This window comes from Theobroma cacao, chromosome 9 (assembly GCF_000208745.1).
Source record: "Theobroma cacao cultivar B97-61/B2 chromosome 9, Criollo_cocoa_genome_V2, whole genome shotgun sequence".
Taxonomy (NCBI): domain Eukaryota; kingdom Viridiplantae; phylum Streptophyta; class Magnoliopsida; order Malvales; family Malvaceae; genus Theobroma; species Theobroma cacao.
This window is the reverse complement of record NC_030858.1, coordinates 5,360,249-5,381,745: the sequence shown is the minus strand read 5'-3', so window position 1 is coordinate 5,381,745 and position 21,497 is coordinate 5,360,249. Positions and strand designations below refer to the sequence as shown.

The 21,497-nt window shown below is 32.3% G+C and overlaps 3 protein-coding genes across 3 annotated transcripts; 1 reads left to right on the top strand and 2 right to left on the bottom strand.

Annotated features, from left to right (window-relative positions):
* LOC18588529 (cell division cycle protein 27 homolog B) lies at positions 868-8,073 on the top strand. Its single transcript, XM_018128244.1, has 16 exons — positions 868-1,019; positions 1,586-1,658; positions 1,769-1,878; positions 2,166-2,212; positions 2,591-2,688; positions 3,028-3,341; positions 3,520-3,675; positions 4,140-4,356; positions 4,691-4,908; positions 4,998-5,063; positions 5,540-5,659; positions 5,870-5,946; positions 6,199-6,318; positions 6,431-6,650; positions 6,745-7,026; positions 7,556-8,073. The coding sequence occupies exons 1-16, from the start codon at positions 915-917 to the stop codon at positions 7,604-7,606; spliced, it is 2,274 nt and encodes a 757-aa protein (XP_017983733.1). The 5' UTR covers positions 868-914; the 3' UTR covers positions 7,607-8,073.
* Positions 9,607-10,399, bottom strand: LOC18588528 (lachrymatory-factor synthase). Its single transcript, XM_007012996.2, has one exon. The coding sequence runs from the start codon at positions 10,231-10,233 to the stop codon at positions 9,727-9,729; it is 507 nt and encodes a 168-aa protein (XP_007013058.2). The 5' UTR covers positions 10,234-10,399; the 3' UTR covers positions 9,607-9,726.
* On the bottom strand, positions 14,857-17,510 carry LOC18588526. The gene is made up of 2 exons (XM_007012994.2): positions 17,201-17,510; positions 14,857-16,362 (listed from the first exon to the last, which is right to left on the bottom strand). The coding sequence occupies exons 1-2, from the start codon at positions 17,272-17,274 to the stop codon at positions 15,219-15,221; spliced, it is 1,218 nt and encodes a 405-aa protein (XP_007013056.2). The 5' UTR covers positions 17,275-17,510; the 3' UTR covers positions 14,857-15,218.

Here is a 21,497-nt window from a genome sequence, read left to right as displayed (position 1 = left end):
TATTTAATTTTTTCAATATGTTTGATACTAGAAATCACTTAATGGTGGATTTTTACTGAATTAGTGTTGAAAATCTTAAGTAGATAAAAATTATTTACTGCATGAAGTCAATTGTCTTTAAGAAAAATAGTTATTTAATTACATTAATTTTATATTCTTTCTTTTTTAACTTTTTTTTGGTCGTTTTAATTATTATCAATACAAAGTAATAAAAAAAGTCATAGTTTTCAATTACAAAAAATTCATTAAGAAATCTACTTAATATTTAATTTTCACTAACACCAAACGATTTTTATATAATAAATTTAGTATTTAAATTATTAAAAATTAAAAACTCAGTGCTTAATTGTTTTCAATTTATCAAACAACACCTAATAGTTTACATTACTTAAATACGCATGGCATTTGAAATTTGACATAAATCAATCACGTGTCGGATGCAGGGATTAGCTTGAAGTGGTTGTATTTATAGGATGATGAAATGAAAAAGAAAGAAACAAGTAGTAATTCATTAGTAGTATTTAATGACATTAATTAATGATCCAAATATAAATGATTAGGTAATGATTTCTTAATGACATTACGCGACTAATTATTGGTAATTTTTCTTGATGTACGTGGTAATTGTAGAAGGATGAGATGAAATCTTAGAATTTGATTTCTTGATATCAGATTCTAAATTAAAGCAGGAAATGCGAATCATTTGATTTGAAAAAATAACTGAAGGAAATTTGTTTTCGGTGTAGCAGCTGATGATTACCCAAAACAGTGTCACGTGGGAGAAGAATTTGAAAGTGGAGAAAACACGTGCCACCTCATTTTGAAACCTACAGAAACCCCCAAAAAAACCAGAAAACCCCTCTCTTTTCTCTTTCCTTTTGTTTCTCTCTCAATCTAACCAAAATAGGAAAACCATGGAAGCGATACTCACAGACTGTGTTCAAAACAGTCTCCGCCATTTCATGTTCAGAAACGCCATTTTCCTTTGCGAACGCCTCTGTGCTGAGTTCCCTTCCGAGGTAACTCGATTTCTACCCCCTCACTCACTCACTCAGCCAAAAAAAGAAAAATCTTTTTTGAATTTTTCTTTTTCTTTTTTTTTTAATTTTTTTCGGTTGGTGAAAAAAAAGAAGAAGAAACTTTTAATCTTTTCAAGTCTTTAATAATTTTAACTCTTCCCGGGTTTCTAAAAATTGTTTCTCAGCATAAAGGTAAAAAACTGTTCGTTGGATTTTCAAGATCGACTGTGCGCGTTGCTTCAATCATTCGTTAGCGATGAATTGGTTTTTAAATTTTTTTCCAAGAATTTTATTGGTTTCAGTGTTTAGTTAACAGCATTTCTGATTTGGGTTTTTTCTTCAATTTCAATTTAAATTTAGAAACTTTTAAAAAATGCGTTACTTTTAAGTTGGTTTAAAATGTCTCTTTTTTTTTATTTTAAAAAAAGAGAATATAGGTTTTGGAAGTGGAACTTGATAAATTAAATAACGTAAAGGCCATAAATTCGATAATCTTGTAATTTACAGAATGGGGTTCTTTTACTGTATATAGTGAGCTGAAATATGACCTTTTGGGTTAAATGTAGGCGAATTTGCAGTTGTTAGCTGCTTGCTACTTGCAGAACAATCAAGCTTACTCTGCCTATCATATTCTAAAGGGTATGCATACCTTGTTTTGAGTGTTTGAAGTTTGTTTTGGTATATTTAATTATAGTCCTTTTCGTCATTGTTATGATCAACTCATTAATAAGGTTTTTAATTATTTGAAGGAACACAAACGGCTCAATCCCGCTACTTGTTTGCGGTATCATGCTTTCAGATGGATCTACTTAATGAAGCTGAAACTGCGTTATGTCCTGCTAATGAGCCTGGCGGAGAGGTATTAGATGATATTTTATTTAGACATATTCAGGAATGATTCTTTTAAGCTGTAGTTCATGCAGTTATACCTTAAAAGCTCACTTCTTTTAGGAGGAAAATGCTTCAGGAACTCTGGTTGGATTTATAATGATAGGGGATTTGATACATGGTCTGATAGAAACTTCTGTTATCCTATACTTCAAATTTCTATTGTGGGCTGTTGGATGTTGACCTTCAGTTGTCCGTGTCTTTCACATGATTCTTGTGCTGGCAATATCTTGTTAATTCCTGTTTCATTTTGTGCAGATTCCAAATGGTGCAGCTGGTCATTATCTTCTTGGCCTTATTTACAGGTTGGGCTGAGTTATTTCATCCTTAACTCCAGGAAATAATACCAGAATTTAGGGAGAAGCAACATTCAATTGTTTTCGGAAATTTGCTTTGATATTACCTAGAAATTTCTCCAAATATGGCATGATAAGATGTGAGGAATGGTTATGATTTTATGTTGAATGCTATCCTTTCTTTTTTGTTTTTATATAATGTTGCTTAATCTCTTTACTGGCTGGATTGAGATAGGCAATCTTAATATGATCCTTTATAATGGAGGAATCTAATCCTATATGCTTTGACTTTTCCTTTGTTTAATAACTGGGATGGTGGGACTATTTTTCAAATTTCAAACAGTTTTAATCTTCAATTTTGCTTTGTTGGATGTCATCTCTTTTCAGGTACACAGATAGAAGGAAAAGCGCCATTCATCATTTTAGGCTGGCTTTGTCTATAGATCCTTTGCTTTGGGCTGCATACGAGGAGTTGTGTGTATTAGGTCTGTCTAAAGAATACTCTCATGGTTCTATGTTTCCACTGCTATGCTACCATGCTAGGTTGACCGGATATGTTGACCTTGATCTTGCTAATTTTTGAGTTAATATGGGTGAACTAATATACTTCATAGGTTTAGTTTGTCTGCTACTGCAGTTGGTGTTATAAATAGTATCATTTAAATGGCTCAGCAAATTGTTTTTAATTGACTTGATCTCACATGTATTCACTCAGTATTTTTATTATCTTTCGACGTGATTCTGTTCTCAGTACCATAGAGTGCTTGTTCTCATACATTACATTCATATTTAAGTTATTTTCTTTTTGTGTCTCGACATATTAGGTGCTGCCGAAGAAGCAACTGTAGTTTTTGGTGAAGCAGCTGCTCTTTGCATTCAAAAGCAGTACTTACATCATGGGGTAACATCCCCAAACTTGCATACGTCCAATGAGGATTATAATTTGGTTTCTTCTCGGAACTTTGGTTCAGAAGATGTCAGTCCAAGGCAATTGAAACACGCACAAGGCAATAACCTTAGAGATATCCCTGGTAATTATCATGGAACAGCAGGGCTGAGCGGAGCTGCTTCTCAGCCTCAAAATGGTGGTCCTTCAAATATGCCATTTTATAATACTCCTTCACCAATGGCCTCACAGGTATGATGACGTGAAATGCAAATACTAAATTACAACTGTATCTAGAGTTCTATGTTTTGTTTAATTAGTTACTTAGTTTAGGGTGGATGCATCGAGTTTATTTAGTCTGTTTTTTGTTTAACTTTTCTTTTTCTGTCTAAATAAGGGTAACCGGTCTGAATTCCTCTGTATCTTCTAGTTGTCAGGAGTTGCTCCACCACCTTTGTGTAGAAATGTGCAGCCAAATGGTCCTAATCTTAACACAGTTAATACTGATGGTTCTCCAAGGTCAGTTGTGAACTCTACCATTCAAGCACCTCGTAGAAAGTTTGTTGATGAAGGAAAATTACGAAAGGTAAACTTTTACTTTTTCTTTTTAATGCCTTCTTGGAGTTTAGAGCTTTGGTGAAATCGTAAGTTTGTATACCATTGCTTTCATAGTTCTTCACAATAAAAAAAAAAAAAAATCTTATAAATCTACCAGAAACAGGAATCATTTATTTTCAGTCATAGAAGTACATTCACTATACATGTAGTCTGTTGTTTATGTAAATTAGCAGTATCATGCTAGTTGGCTGTGTCACATGGTTGTCTCTTGAGAGAAGTTTTTGAGTAGGAATGGCATTGTCTTTTCTTATATTGATACATGGAGCTGTTCAAACTGTTGTTAGCTTTCTCTTTAATGCACTATTGATAGTTTGATACATCAATGTTCAGTTAGTGGAACCAGTACATTTGTATTATCCTTCTGCTTGTGTTGTACAGTATAAAGCTTCTTTTCCCCCCACCTGAAGTAGTTTGTTAATCCTTTGTGGTCAGATTTCTGGGAGGCTATTTTCTGATTCTGGTCCCCGTCGAAGTACAAGACTTGCTGGAGATGCTGGGGTCAACACAAATGCAAATACCACAGCAGTAGCTGGAAATGGGACTAATAGCTCTTCTAAATACCTTGGAAGTTCTAAGTTTGGTTCTGTGGCACTGCGTTCTGTGACAGTTCGTAAGGGACAATCTTGGGCGAATGAAAATATTGAAGAAGGTTATAAATCTTCTTCTTCATCTCCAGTTCTGTGAGCTATGCTACTTTCTTTTGTTTGATAATTCCTTTCAAGAACATTGCAATTTGAAATCGTTAATTATTGAATTATGATTGATGGGCACAATAGTAACTTTAAAGTTAGTTTGTTTTAATGAGTTCATTTTGAACCTGATTGTCTCAGTTACTGGATTGAACTGAGTTGAAATGCTTACTTCCCTTCTGATAAATGGAAGTGCAAATCCTTCTTCTTAGTAACTCCTAGTTACTTACCTGTTTATAGCTGCACAGTCACTATTAATCTGATGCTTAAAAACTGAGTTCTGATCTTATATAGGGATTAAGAATGAGGCATTTGATGATTCTCGTGCAAATATGACTTCTAGTTCATTCCCTTCTGGTGATGTTAAATCCCTTGACCAAGACGGGGCAACTGTTCCAATTGGTGGGGTTGTTATCAGCAGCTCGAAAATCATAAGTGGTGCTTCAGAAGTATTAGGCCTTTTGAGAACCCTTGGGGAAGGCTACAGACTTTCGTGCCTGTATAGGTGTCAGGTAGTTTTGTGGTTACCTTGAAGAAACAGAAGTTGAATTCATATCTCCTGGGCAAGGTTCAATTCTCTTGATAATGCTTCTGTCGACAGGATGCACTGGATACATATCTGAAACTTCCACATAAACATTATAATACGAGCTGGGTGCTGTCCCAGGTAATACTTCTGGTACAACTTTCTCTGTTTTCTTCCTCTGTTGATGTCAGATTGTCTCATGCCAGGTTGATCTAGCAGTCTTGACTTATATAAATATTTTTTTTGATAAGTTCATAGAAAGAGGCATGCATTCCTATATAAATATTTTTTTTAATGAGTTCATAGAAAGAGGCGTGCATTCCCTATTTCAGCAGTTATAGTTTTATGCACTGTATGTTCGTTGATTTAAAACTTTTTTACTAAATTTGGTTGGTTAACTGAGGTAAGGATTAGGGTGAATGTATGTGAGAGAGAATTTACTACTAACTCAGCATTTATAGTTTTACGCACTGCATGTCGGTTGATTTAAAACTTTTTTACTAAATTTGGTTGGTTAACTGAGGTAAGGACTAGGGTGAATGTATGTGAGAGGATATTTAGTACTAACTTCGCATTCCATGGACCATATGATATTTTTCTGAAAGTTTATGATGCAGGTTGGAAAAGCACATTTTGAGTTGGTAGATTACTTAGAAGCTGACCGGACATTTAGTCTTGCACGTCGAATGTCACCTTACAGCTTAGAAGGAATGGATATTTACTCCACTGTTCTATATGTGAGTTCCCTTGATCCTTCAAAACTTATGTTACATTGCTTGGAGTATTCTTGCTCAACTAATCTATTGTAATCAGGATGCCATCTACCTGGTTTACAGTTGTGAAAATTTTAGAGCAAGTGAACTTGTCACATTCAAACATGTACTGATTTTTCCCTTTACTTTTATGGTAAATTTTTTTGCTCAAAGTTGTCTTTGTGTTTCTTGCAGCATTTGAAGGAAGATATGAAGTTGAGTTACTTAGCCCAGGAACTGATATCAACCGACCGCTTAGCTCCTCAATCATGGTACTTTACCAGATTTTTTGTTTAAGTAGTCGAATGCGGACCTTCTTTCCTTTCTTGAATAGTTTATAAACCTTACTAATTTCACTATCCTGAGTTTTTCAAAGCTTTTATTTGCCTAAGATTAATTTCTACCTGCCTGCCTTGTTTAATAGTAGGTGTGTACTTTTAGCAGTTTTGAGGGTTTAGAGGGAAGCCATTTTAAGATTTCTTAATCATTATTGTTCTATTGTTTATATTTGGATTAACTTGCAGGTGTGCCATGGGAAACTGCTACAGCTTGCAGAAAGACCATGAAACTGCTTTGAAAAATTTCCAACGAGCTGTGCAACTGAATTCGAGATTTGCATATGCCCACACCCTTTGTGGTCATGAGTATGGTTCTATGGACCTTTTCCCTCCATTTTTTTGAACATGTTAATAGGACCTTCATTTTTATAAACTTCAATTGTGTATTAAAGTTCTGTTGCTACATTCTGACCTGCAGGTATGTAGCTTTAGAAGATTTTGAGAATGGAATCAAGAGCTACCAGAATGCCCTTAGGATTGATTCAAGGCATTATAATTCCTGGTATGGGCTAGGAATGATCTTTCTCCGTCAAGAGAAGTTTGAGTTTTCAGAGCATCACTTCGGAATGGCTTTTCACATAAATCCACGTTCTTCTGTTATAATGTCTTATCTTGGAACTGCTATGCATGCCCTAAAGGTTGGGCTACTTTCTGTATTGTTTATAATATTATGCCTTGAGCAATATCATCTTGAGGAGTTCTTTTGAAATTTTGTGAACAATCATTTTACAGAGAAGTGAGGATGCTATCAAGATAATGGACAGGGCAATTTTAGCAGACAGAAAAAACCCTCTTCCCATGTATCAAAAGGCTAATATACTAATGAGCTTGGAGAAATTTGATGATGCTCTAAAAGTTCTAGAGGCACTTAAAGAGTATGCCCCTCGTGAAAGCAGCGTGTATGCTTTGATGGGTAAAATCTATAAGCGGCGTAACATGCATGAAAAGGCCATGCTTCATTTTGGTATTGCTTTGGATTTAAAACCATCGGCGGCCGATGTTGCTACAATTAAGGTATTGGCTTATATTTGATCTTTTCTTTTTCTTTCTTTATTTTTTTTTAAAAGTTATCACTTTGGCTTGTTTCCAGCTTCAATTGTTAGAAATCCATGATTGTTTTGATGAGAAGATATATGGACCTATTGTTACAAATAAAGGACCGTAGTGATGGTCTGAATCTTTTATGCTGTAAACTTGCTACACACAGAACTGTAGGCACCATGATGGTAACTTCAGATCTATTAGGAATACGTTAATTTGGACTTGGACACCCACATCATGTTAAAAATTTAGCTGTATGTAGTTGTCAATTTTTTCCTATACTAGCTGGCTTGCTTCTCTTTAGTCAGGCATTACTTTGTACCTGGAAGTGGAATTTTTATTATTGCTTCTTCCTAAGAAGAAATGAATCTTTTGATTCCCAACTGCTCCTTTTGTAATTATCTTTATATAATGATATTCAATGCTTTTCAAAAAAAAAAAAAAAAAGAAGAAATGAATCTTTGTTCTTTACACCCATGCTCTCTTTTGAATTTTAAAACAGGCTGCCATTGAGAAGTTGCATGTGCCGGATGAATTAGAAGATAACCTGTGAATCCACTGAGATTCAAGAAGCAAAAGAGGAAGAGAATCTCCTGTAAATTTTCTGGCTCGGAACGTGTTTGCTCAGAGAGAGATTGGCCCCGCTTGTGCTTTCGATTGATGCTGAATAAAATGTTAACAATCTTCAAAGGCCAATTTATTAGTGCAGTCTGACCTGATGGGCAGATCCTCAGTTTTGTGGGTGATTCACAGACTGACAGAGAACTTGATTAACAAAAATTACTCAAAGCTGCCACACTTGTATGCATAGTTTGTGTTATCAAAGCCGAAAATGTACCATTAGTTTCTACTTTGTTTATAATTGTAATTTGTTTTACCATTACATTGAGGCAACATGAAATTTAGTGTTGGCTCATAACTTGTTCTTAATTCTAGTCCATCACGCATATTCTGCATTGTCACCACAGTGGAGCCAGTGTATTCAGATTCAAATTCATAGATTGTGGCTCTTCCTACTTGTCACAGCACTATGAACAATTTTGGTCTCAGCATGCGAGGACATTGACCAGTGGTGAAATCTTTTGGACAAATGTTGGAGATAGGCCACACAATATAGCAAATACTGTTTTGCAAGATTTAGGTGAGCTGTATCTAATAGCTTGGTTATGTTGGAGGGGTTGAAAGAACTCTTGATCAATGTCATAGACATGTCTGAAAAGGGCACTCTTTTTCCTTTACACGGGTTTTATCCCATTAGGTTTTTCTATGAAAGGGGTTTTAATGAGACTCTTTTCGCGTGACGATAGAATCGGCAGGGGGGGGTCAAAGAGAAGTTGTTAATGTCTAGTAAGAGTATGTCTCATTGTATCAACGTTTTCGGTGATTAATGAAGTTTTTTATTTGAATTATTTAAAAAAATTATGTATAATGATTTGGATGTTGAAATATTTTTTAATTAACAAAAGTATCATTTTTATTAATTATATTTTTTAAATGGTCATTCTAATTTTTTTTTTTATTATTACTAATAGTAAAATTTATATAACTTCTAAAATATATAAAAAATTTAATTACATCAAATTATTTTTATTAAAAATATCATTTATATATATACACTTCATTCCATATAATATAAGTATGAGTATTTCAACATTAGGCAAAATTGAATTAATTTTATATTGGTAAAATCTTGAATGGTAATTCTCTATGTTGTAGTTGTATTTGTAATCTGTCTCACTCATCAAGACTCATCACATGTCTTAATTAATTAACTCTTTTTTCAATCTATAACCCCTTTCATCCATCTGGTCACATGTCTTAATTAATGAAAAAAAAAAGTAAATAGAGAAAGAAATTTTTTCAACCTTCCACCAAATATGAAGAGAAAATTTCTTCAAAGTCTTTTCTGTTTTAAGTAATAAAATAAAAAAAATAGTATTAATCTCTTAAAAAAATTCATCATTAAGATAATAATTTATTTGATTGATAGTAAAATTAGATAATTAGACATTTTTTTAAATAGATCACAGTTTTCACATAAGAAATAAGTAAAATTTTAAAAAAATAAATTCACAAAGTAAGAAAGTTTGACATATAAAAAAAATTGTCCAAAAAAAATGTGAATTTGCTCCAAATCATCAATATTCAGTTGCATCTTTATCCATTTAAGACGTATAAGAGCGTTTTAGACATTGTCATTGTACAATTTTTTTTTCTATCAAGACTCTAATACAGTTTTTTTAATGATAAATTTGCAGAGATTTGTGATTATTTATTTAAACTTTAAACAATTTTTATAATTATTAATTTTTTTTATCATCATTGTCCTTCAATCTCAATAATTTATGATTTGATTTTTTGAAAATTTACGTTAATAATAGTAAAAAAGTTTTATCTTTGGTGAAAATATTTAGTTCTGTGTATCTTTTTAGTAGACAACTGAAAGCAGTCTGTGTAATCTGAAAGCGTGGATGAGGTAGAAACGGGATACAATTCCGGGGCAGAGGATTTGCGTTGTGTGATCTCTTGTAGCACGAAAGCATAAAATTAAAATTGAAATCGAAACCCCACCATTTTTTATCTAATGATGAAAGAGACTGACCGACTTTATTGAGCTTTTGCTAATGATCAGTTCCATTAATACAACAGAAGACTTTTAAGTTACTACGAAATTTACTGGTCCATTGAAGCTTGGAAAACTCGGAGAGCGGCTTCCATTCTCTGAGCCATGACTTGCAAACCAGAAGCGATGAAGAAATCCAAATCCTTCAGTGTCCAGCCTTTTACGGGCTCCACTTCGTACTTCCAGTCAATGTCACACCCTGCTTCCTTTGGCAACACTTTCACTGTCGATACGTAACCGTTGAAACCAACATTGCCATCCACAATGGAATAGCTAAAAGCCATTTCACTTGGATCAATGGACAGCAGTTTCTGCTTAGTCCAATTCACAGTTCCTTCGTCACTGCCATTTACTGGAGCTTTGAAGCCGGCACAAAATCGAACGCACCCAGGTTGCCCAGACACGCCTTCCACAGGGAGGCAAGTGGTCAGAGTTGGGAACCACTTGTCTAAGCCGAAAAAATCTTGTAAGAGAGGCCAGACTTGTTCTGCTTTGGGGCCTGCTAGCTCTGCAAACGCCTTCCCTTCCCATTTTGGTTGGTGCTGATCATTAGCCATTGAAACAAAAACTAGCAAAGATCAAAACGATCAAGTAAAATATTAGGATGGGTTTCCTTGGGTTTAGCAGCTGGTGTTTATATAGAGAAAATTAGTTATCAAGGATTCAAGGGCCTAAAGGTTAAGTGGCTGAGGATTTTTTTACGTGACAACTCGTCCAAAGAATTTTTGTGGAGTCTGTTGTAGCATGGATTGTTCTTCACTTTGTAGCACTGAAGGGACAAGTTATTAAAGAGTTGAGGTCAGCATTATAATTTATAAGTGAAATCCATTCATTAATATAAGATAATTTAATTTATGATAGTGCTAAAAAGAAACATATATAGTTGAGTCACAATATCATATCTGAATTAGTGTTACTTTTTTAACATTTACTGCCACTTCTAATTTATGCAAAACAAACAAATAAGTAGGAAAAAACAACAAGGTTAACAGGGAAACTCATATTTAATTATAAGCTAACACATTAAGGATAGATATATAGTCATTAAGAAGATAAACTCCATGCTTACCTATATAGAAACAAAAACTAAAAAGATCAAAACGATCAAGTAAAATATTAGGATGGCTTTCCTTGGGTTTAGCGACTGGTGTTTATATAGATAAAATTAAATATTAAGGATTCAAAGGCCTGTGACATTTGGTACTTTACAATGTAATGTGATTACAGCTAATGTGATTATAGGAAAAATAACATTACAGTGTTTGGTATACAAGCAAAATAATGATTAATATGCAAGGAAGATAACATTGCAGCGTTTGATTTACAAGTAATTTACGGGGAATGTAATGTTAATTTTTAAAATTATCCTCTATTTATTAAAATGTAAGTTTAATATATTTGTATTTTTTATTATTAATTTTTATATAATATCAACTCTTAAAATATATTTTTAATGTCATATAATTTATTTTTATTTCTTATTATAATCTTNTTATTATATTATATATTTTATTTTAATTTCTTTTACCTATATTATATAAATTTTAATTTTTATATTTTATTTTATTTTTTAATTTTTATATTATATATTTTATTTTAATATATTTTATTTTATTTTAATATATTTTATTTTAATTATAACGTTACAAAATGTTTTTAATAAGGTAATAAAGTTGAAGGGTAAAAGTGTTTTTAAGAACATTGCAGAGTGCAATGTAATGTGATTGTATTGGTTTTGGACTGCAATCACGTTACATTCTTTAGCTGTAATATGATTGTATTGCAATCTTACACTATAATGATCTATTGCAAAATAAACACTGTAATATAATTTAATTAGACACATTGCAAGAAATATGCTCTCACTTTTCTTATACCAAGCGCTACCTAAAGGTTAAATGGCTAAGGATTTATTCACGTGACGACTCGTCCAAGAATTTTTGTGGAGTCTGTTGAAGCACGAAATGGTCTTCACTTTTTAGCATTGAAGGGACAAGTTATTAGAGAGTTGAGGTCAGCATTATAAGTGAAATCCATTCATTAATATAAGATAATTTAATTTATGATAGTGCTAAAAAGAAACATATATAGTTGAGTCACAATATCATATCTAAATTAGTGTTACTTTTTTAACATTTATTGCCACTGCTAATTTATGCAAAGCAAACAAATAAGTAGGAAAAAACAACAAGGTTAACAGAGAAACTCATATTTAATTATAAGCTAACACATTAAGGATAGATATATTGTTACTAAGAAGATAAACTCCATGCTTACCTATATAAAAGACTCAACTAAATTAAGACTGATGATGCACATATAGATTATATGGAGTATAATAGTATTTCAAAACGTACACAATCTCCTAAATCCTAATAGATATGATAAAAAATTTATATTATTAATTTAAATCAACGCCAATAATATGATTTAATTGTCGAAATTAATGCTTATAAGGAACAGCTAACCTCACCAACATTAGCAATTTAATCATTAGGCCTTGATGAGTTGAAGTTGTCGACCCTTTTTCCTAAATGGCTTCGACAGAACAATATTGAAAAGGAAAATTGCAACTTATATTTAACTTATACTACAATTGATCATATCTTTATTTAACCTAGTTAAAAATTAATATTTCATTCTCCAATTAATGCCAAGATATAAATTTTAAGTCAAATTTTATACCTGTTTCAATTCATCTTATATTATTTTTTTCTAAATTACATTAATAATGACACATTTAATTGATCATATTTGTGTGGTTGATTTATAGTGTTATTTTGGTAAAAAAAAATTCATATTTGACAAAAAACAATGGCGACTTTACTTTTGATTTTACACGTGCACACTATCATAAATTTGACTTAAAATAATACATTTTAAAAATGAATTACTAAAAATATTTTTAATAACACTTTTTTTTACGTTTTTTAAAACATTTTTATAGATATAATTTCACTATATAAATTTTTATATGTATTATGAATAAAATGTAATCATAAAAATTACATACACTAGTAAAAATTGTACTTTTTTATATTACCACTAAATGTAAAAAAAATAAAATTAAAAATTTAAATAGTTGTATTTTTAAAATTTTATTTTATAAAAAAATAATTAAAACTCAATTTTATTATAATGACATAAAAATAATTTTTAAGCATGTTTGACATCAAGCGTACAGGTCACATCAAAACTCAAAAGGTATCGTGATTCCGATTCAAAGTAGGGCTAGTATGTGGTATCAGCCAAGTATTGTTATTCGGATGATTGGTCAAAGAGGGGAGAACAAATTTTCTGGTGAGCTTATTTCGGAGCCACATGCAAAACGAGTGCATCAAAACGTTAGGTCTCAATCTTATTCAACTTTTTGATATAATTCATGCTTTAGAAATGTTCAAAAAGGTATCTTTCCTGGTTTATTATGACTAACTAGTAGGGAGGAGTTTTCTTTCCAAAAGAATGAATATGTGGAGAAATGTCTAGCTAGTTTGAGTTGAAACCTTTCATCCTCCTCAATCATCCCTTTTATCTTATTAGCTCATATAGCAAGTGGCAAATTCCCCAAGACCTTGTTGACTTCAAACACAGCCTTAGTGAACGTAGAGATTTATTACCAATAACCAACTTTCTGATATAATTCATGTTTTAGAAGTGCTCAAAAAAGTATCTTTCAATTTAATTAAAACGATCTCAAGTTAGCACTCGAGTATTTGATTCATTAATTGATATATGATTTTCTTACTTAATGAGTAGAGTTTGAATCTCTTTGTCTAATTATAAAAAAAAAAAATCTCTAATTAGGTTGATATCTTTTTCAGTTCATTCATGTGAAAGGTTTTCAATGAAAATTATGACTTCTACTTTAAAATCTTCCCATGTTTTCAGAATTAAGATTCGCATGGACCCTGAAATGCGGCGAGGTTAGTGGTTCACAATACTTGTCGGTAACCTAATCACCTAGCGAGTGTTGCATTGAATATGAAATTTTTGTTTGCATGTGTATGCTTGCATTTCTTGAGGGACTCTAAAATCAAAGAAGTAATCTGCCACACTCGTTATGAAAATGGGTAGGGGCGGGAAATATCGCTAGTGCACATAGAAAAGAAACGCAGGGGCTCAACATCATTGTACTAATTAAGTTGGAATGGAAAAATGGTTCTTTTCTTTGCCAGGAAATTTTTACAAGCCATGAGACCAAAAGGGATCCAAAAACTTTACCTAATCAACCACTACAAGGCAAAATCCTAATGAATAGTACTGAGATACGATATCGACAAATACATTTCGATCCAAGATTGAGAGCACCCAACCACTATCACTTCGACGGGACCGGTGCCACCAGGCCCAAAACCTTCTAGCTCGTAAATTGTGTTCCAACAAACATGGTACGAACTGATCATATTTAACATTAGGAGAGCAATGTTCATACCTTCATGGTGCCAAAGCAGCCGCAATGAAGCAATCCCAAAGTCATATAAGTCGGAAAAATATCAGCATTCAGCGACCTCATAGAATCAGGGTTTTTCTGGAAACAATTGGACAACGTCGGCCAAAACCTAAAATAAACGCAATAGCGAGCTTCGGCATAAAATTGAAGCAATCAGAGACAAGTCAAAATAGTAATACGTATTCCAGCTGAAAAGGTCGGTCATTTCATTGGCAATCAACACGACAAGGATCAAGCCCTTAACTTCAACCAGATCCAAACACCATGGCCCGTTAGTACTTTTATTAATTGATGGTCACCACATGTTTCCTTCACTTCCCTTCCAATATTGCAGCCTCTGTTCGCAACTGAAAAGCTTTCTTCCACTTATTAGAAGTTCTAGCAGCCTTAATTCACCGTAACTGATTAGCAGCCCGATAGTGGTGAAGGCGGCATTGGTCTTAGCTGTTCAAATAACAGCAGTAGTCGATAGTCCATCAGCAGTAGACTCTGAATTCCGGTAGTGACTTGCAGCCGTTGTAATTCAAGCAACTGAGCAGCAATATACTTCAACTGCCGGAATCCCGTTATCCCATAAGCCACATAATTACCACGATTTACCTCTGTAACTCAAGCAGGTCAACAACAACAACAATTGTCCATGTCCTCTGGCAAGGAAGTTTTAAAAACAATAAACGATGGGTTCCACAGTGAAGGTAGAGTATTTCATCAGTCTAGGTTTAAATAGCAATTAAGATGGAAGCATTGCACTGGTGGTCTTATATATATAGAAGGATGAAAGTTCTTGCTGCATAAGCTGCAGTTGAAACTGAAATTATTCGTGAAGTAGTGTTTGGAGGCAAAAGGTGATTAAATGCAACATACATGCACCATGATTTCACTAGGTGACACCTACAGCTGTAACTACACATGATACTGTCAATCCGGAAGGCCAAAGCATAAAAGCCTCACATTACATCGAGGGTCTCAAACTATACAGCCTCAAAGAAAACGAAGTGATAAGATCACATATTATACTCTGCTTATCCCTAGCTTATCTAATTCTTCTATGTCCTTCTAACTAGATCATCTTGCTTGTGCTATTTCTGAATTTCAAAAATTGGTGTCAGAATTGATTCCCACATCTAACATTGCATCACTTTTTGAGCCTTCTTTTTGGCTCCGAGTTTTTGTCTCAGCATCAGTAGCATTTCTATCTGATTTAGATTCAACTTCTTTAATATGAGGTCTTTCAGTGATATTGTTTCGATGGTTCAAACTTGAGTTGGTTTCTTGATGTAAAATATTGTTTGCTTGACTATCTCTTGACTTAGCCAATGTGAACTCTACAAGATCATTGCTTCCTTGAGGAACACCATTCTCATCATGAAAGCCATGTAATCCGTTTCCAACTTCATTCTGGCCAAAAACAGTCGCATTCTCTGTACTATTCACCTGCTTGTTTATCTCCTTACTTATAAGGTCTTTATCTTCACCGTTCTCTCTGCTTGAACCTTTTTCTTCATCTTTGCCTTGCTTAAGAGCATCAATACTTATTTCCTCATCTCTTTGTAGTTCTTTAGTGTGTCTTTCCAAGTCCTTCTCATCTCCTCGCTCGACAAGATTATTAGCACCACTCTTATGTCCTCTTTCATCAGAACTGCTTAGCCTTTTCTGGTCCTTCTCATACCTTCCCCCATCAAGGTTGGACACGATTCTCTTTAAACTTTCTAGTCCTTCTGGTGAATTATCTTCACTGAAAACTTTGTTATCCTCGTCTCTCATTTCGATTTCAATATTTTCACTATTAGTTGACAGATGATATTGTCTTTCTGGCTCCATTTTCTTCCCCTCCTCTGCATCAGTCTTGTCACGCCCATGAATGTATTCAATTCGCTTGTCTAAAGATTCATTTTCCCCCTTCTCATCAACACTTCCATCCAACTCATCATCTACACCACCTCTATCTTTCTGCTTTCCTCCTGCTTCAAGAATTACATCTTTTGAGTCAGACATATACATAGTTTTATCACTCAACTCCACATCCCCTTTGCGTCCCAAATTCAAAACACTGTTGCCTTTACTGAACTTGGCTAATAAACTCCTATCATCCTTTGTGTAGTTTGAATTCTTGATTTGGTAAAGCAACCAGATACAAATGGCTGAAATCAACATAAGCAGAAAGCCCTGATTGACATGAAACCCTCTGGGTCTCTGGTTTCGACCAGTGGACTGGAAATACATCACAATCCGCACACTATTGGAAAAATCACAAGCAAAATTAGCAAAGACATCCCAACTACAGATTGGTGTATGACAAAGATACAGAAACTTGCAAACAAAAGAAATCAAAGGCTATGTAGATAATCGTTCTGCACAAATCAGTAACCATTCCTCAATTCCAAATCAATTATATGAAATAAATCAGTACAAATTGGCAATACAGATTGGTATTCGAATCAGTACTATTTAACTTTCTAAAATATGAGTATTGGTATTCAAATCTCATGTATATAACAGATAAAGACAATTACAGACAGATTTATGTATCCACAGAAAAAATTGCTTTGCAAAGATAAAGCGAAATCTTTTTGAAGAATATAGAATTAAAGCCAGAATATCATTCCGTGTCACAAATATTAGCTCAGAGCAATATCCAATTAAAATATAGCTTCCAATCCATGAAAGGAAAAATCCAACAAACTCAGTTCTTTTGTGTTCTTTTCTTTCCCATAGACTGACTACTGATTGCAGTTTTAAATAACGACAAAATCAAGAATTTAAAAATATTGTTTTTATAACGAAATTTAAGCTCAACTAAAAGCCTGAATCACATCAAGGATTCAATAATGAAGGGGGTTTTCGCTTTCTAGGTCCCATTTATAGTAATATTTAAACAATTAAAAGTCACTGTTCAACATTTTCTCAGCTGCCCAAACACGACCTTGAAGAGTTCCTAATTTCAAAGAATGCAATTTACTCCAATCATAAGACTAAACGAAATAAGCATACAAGAGAATCACGAATCTACTCGAAAAATAAGTAACTACCTTTTTCCAAAAGAAAGGGAAAACGCGAGAGGAGAAATGAATTACCTTTCCCAGTAATTTTCTTTTCTTCGATGAACCGAGCTCTTGATTATCTTTTCTTTTTCTTTTCTCTTTTTCATGTTTAGGGAAAACAGCCAGCAGCGGTTTTTTTTTTGTCATAATGTCTAAAATACCCCTCCTCCGACCGCCCGATCGTTGCGTTTTAGAAGCGGATGAGTCATGAGTCCATGCAACTTGTTGATCCTAAAAGGGTGATTTAGGAACCTTACAGACTGTCGCCGTCGGCGCTCCTAGAATATTAGTTTGCTCAGCAAGTGACGCAGAATAAAGGGCGGGGTATTTAGCCAATCACTGGTGCCACGTCCTTCTATGAAATTTTTAGATATTTTTATTTCAATGATTATGAAAAAACTATTCTAAATATATGTATATTGATTTCACTAGACTTGATAATTCATAGACCGTTGCTTTAACCTTATGGTATATTAATAGTTACATCAATAAATATGAATACGATCTAATAAATTAATAATATTAAAATATTAAATACGTATATAAATATATTTAATAAATATATAAAACGATAAAACATAATTAATACATTTATTAAATGTATAGAGTTAAATTTTATACGACATAATATGATTAATATAATTAAAATTTATATAATTTATAAACTATTTACATGATTGATATGATTAATATAATTAAAACGATTAAATTGAATTGTGTAGAAGTAAAATATGATTGTATTATTCAAATTTAACACAAAAAATTATAAATATAATAACATGTACCAAATATAATAAAATTTAATATCAATAAATCATAATCATCATAAAATTATTAGTATTTATATGAATCAATAAATGAATCTTAATCATATACTAAACATGTCTACACGACACGTGAATACAATTAAATAAATGAATAATAAATGAGTCATAAGTTATACGAGTACACGATAATACGATTAATTAATCGTGTTTTAGATGGGTTAAGTGGGTTTGACACGATTTATTCATATCTTAACCGTATTGACACGATTAATACATGAAATATGATTAACCTAAACTCAAATTTGCTTAAACCTGTATCATGTTTGTATTGTATTACTGTGTTGTATACAAAATTGTCAAATCTAAATTTCACTCCAATAAGAATATAATTTAAAGATTTTCGTTTTGAAGGAATTTCACAGGTAGTTATCTAAATGTTTCTATTAATATTTGAATTATTTTTGCATTACATTTGTTTTTTTTTTTGAAAAAGTGAAATCTCAAATTTTTTTTCTATTTTCTCTTCAAATCATATTTTAACAACAGTATATCATACACAATTATTCAATCAGTTAATGCGGTTAATATTAATTACTAAGGTTCAAACTTATGTGTCACAGATTTCAACAAAAAAAACACACAAAAAAATTTAAAAATGTTGACCATGGATTCATAAAAAAAAATGAGCTATCACGCATTGTCTTAATAGATAGATAAATAATAAAGAGATAATACGTAAAAGCTATAAGTTTTCAACGTTGTCCTAATTGAAATATATTTTAGATTTTTTTTTATTTTTTGGATAAATATACTTGAGATATTTCATATATATATTAGTATTTATTTTCATGTAAGTAGTAGCGCTTAAATTTTATTTTTTATGTATTTTTAAATAATATTAATTATATATAAAATAAAAATGTTATAATTAATTATTTATAAATTGAAGACAGTTAATATTGCAATTATATTTATAATTGAAATTTTATAATATTGATTTAAAAATTATTCAATATTATTAAAACTAAAAAAATTTATGAAACTCATTCAATATAGTATTTTTATTAACGAATCAGATAAATTTTATTAATATTTATAATAAAATATGTTTTTAATGAAAGTCATTCTATGCATGAGAAATTCTTAATATTAGTAATAAAAATATTTAGAATAATAATTTAAAAATATGATTATTAATAATGTATATATAATGTGTGTAAGTATGTATTTATATTTGTACGATATTATTTGGAGATTTCATGTTGTATATTACTTTAAATAACAACAGTATATGACTGATTTGACACATTGTTAATAGTATGATTAGCCCTGATTAATTTATCATTCATAAGACTCCTAAAGGACAAGTTGAATGTCATATTCATCCCATATATGCAATAAGTTCTTCTCTACATAATTCAACAAGTTTCTCTAAATAAATAGCTGCTGATGATGATAGTAACCCAACGGCAATGTGTATTATATGCCGAAGGACAATTAAAGAGTTGCACTTTTCAACCCCCATTTTTCATTTGATGCGAATTATTAGTGATCGTTGGCTGGAGATTGCCAAGTCGCAATCACTTATTCATTGTGAAATTAATTTTAACGTAATGTGGATGGCTAAGATATTATTGCTATTGCTTGACCCAGAGTTGCGCTTCACATTTTCTCTCTATGTACATGTCCCAAGAAAACAGAAAAGAAATCTATATAATTGATTGTTGAAAATTTGAAACCATATCGACTTTTTCATACCTGTTCTGGTCCATTTTCTTGATGTATCTCTGACTAATTTAACTTTGAAGAGGGAAATCACCTCCAAAGTTTTGACAACTTGAGAAAAAGAAAAGTGAAAGATGAAGAACGATAGCTTCGGATAGGAAGCCTCTGCTTTACAAATGGAGCCTTGATTGCCATCTGCCAAGACCCAAGAAAGCTTTTGGATAAGCTTTTTCAGATTATGAGAAGCTGATCAGATTTATGAGTCAAAAGATCATAACAAGTTAAACAAATCAAAGTCATTATAACATACTTTGCAAGGATCTTTTCTTTTGTTTTATTAGGCTACGTATAATATATATATATAGGAGATAACCATGTTTATATATACCTTGCATTATAATTTGACCCCCAAAGCTGTCTATATAGAAGAATTACAGGCTAGCTAGGGTTGCTCTTTATTCAATCCACTGACTGGTTTGATCTTTTATCCATGAAACATGTTTGTTTCCTAATAAATTATAGAAAAGAAATGTACATTTCTTGTCTTTATGGAAATTTAGATTAGATATATATAAAAACTATGATGGAAAAGGAAAAGCTATAGTGTGAAAGAGGATCCAAATCCACTAATAAGTCATCCACAAATTTCTTTCGAAATTCAAAGCAAACCACTAAAAGCCCTTTAGTGATTACTTTTGGAATCCATAAATAGAATCTCAATTATAAGGTTTTGAGGGTTTAATCATGCAGCTATTGCTAGAGATAAGAATGAAGAGAGAGTTGGGTCCCAAGAGCACACACACATCATAAGTAGATCCAGCAATCGATAATAAAGCGACAAATCCGCCATGAAATTGGAAATAATTAAAAGCCTAGTCTTTGGAGGGATTGGCATGGAAAAAAGCTCCCTTAGGGAAGGAAGGCTGTTCGATTATGATAAGAAGGTCATGACCATATTGAAGTTTACTAAGAAAACAAGTTTTGAATCAACAAGAAAGAGAAAATGACAGTGAGAAATACAGCTTTTAAAAGGGGTCGGACCACCAATAATTTAGGACATCAAATATCTTGAAAAAAAATATTATTATTATTATGTAAAATGAGTTTTAAATGGTGTTGGATGAAAAATCATCAATGTTAGGTTGGAGGATAGAAATTAGTGGTTATCCCCTTTAGGGGCTCATCATATCATCAGTTCCACACGCTTCTGCTTTCATCTTGAATTTCTCTTAGCTAGCCATTTGCAAAAGTCAGTGCTCCCATCATCAACTTGTCTTTCTTAATTAATTCTCATGCTGTCCTTCAGTCACTTTCAGGCTTCAGCCTCCTGTTTTCCAAGTCTTCTTGAAATGGTCGACGAGTTTGTGCCGTGTGTACTACTTTGTATATATACATTAATTAATCCAAGTTTTGCATGCCTTCATCATCACACCATTTCGAAATTACTTATGAGCTAGCCTTCCGTCCATGGTGTCCTTTGTTTTAATTGGCATGTCGGGTTGCCGGCTCCTGACTAAAAAGGATATGAAATCCTAGTTAACTTTTTCTATTTTTCAATTATTTTTTAAATAATTTATAAGTTCATTTATTTCAATAATAAATATATTTTAAATTTTAGTTGATATTAAACTTAAATATTCGTCTCGATATATTTTGTTCAAAGAAGAAACTCAATTTAATGTCTTTACATAGTACGGATATACTCCTTCAACACCCATCGGCAAAAGCAATTATTTCTGCAAGGCTCAACATAAAGGGCATCAACAGAATAAAAACATAAACTTTGTTCAAAAGCAAACCCTCTCTCATCGTGATTTGTTAAAAGAAGTAATGCTCGA

Coding starts and splice junctions, on each gene's coding strand:
- LOC18588526 (XM_007012994.2), bottom strand. CDS start 17,274: ATGAAAAAGAGAAAAGAAAAAGAAAAGATAATCAAGAGCTCGGTTCAT. Junction 16,363..17,200: donor AAAGAAAATTACTGGGAAAG/GTAATTCATTTC, acceptor TTTTTCCAATAG/TGTGCGGATTGTGATGTATT.
- LOC18588529 (XM_018128244.1), top strand. CDS start 915: ATGGAAGCGATACTCACAGACTGTGTTCAAAACAGTCTCCGCCATTTC. Junction 1,879..2,165: donor CTAATGAGCCTGGCGGAGAG/GTATTAGATGAT, acceptor CATTTTGTGCAG/ATTCCAAATGGTGCAGCTGG. Junction 5,660..5,869: donor TTTACTCCACTGTTCTATAT/GTGAGTTCCCTT, acceptor TGTTTCTTGCAG/CATTTGAAGGAAGATATGAA.
- LOC18588528 (XM_007012996.2), bottom strand. CDS start 10,233: ATGGCTAATGATCAGCACCAACCAAAATGGGAAGGGAAGGCGTTTGCA.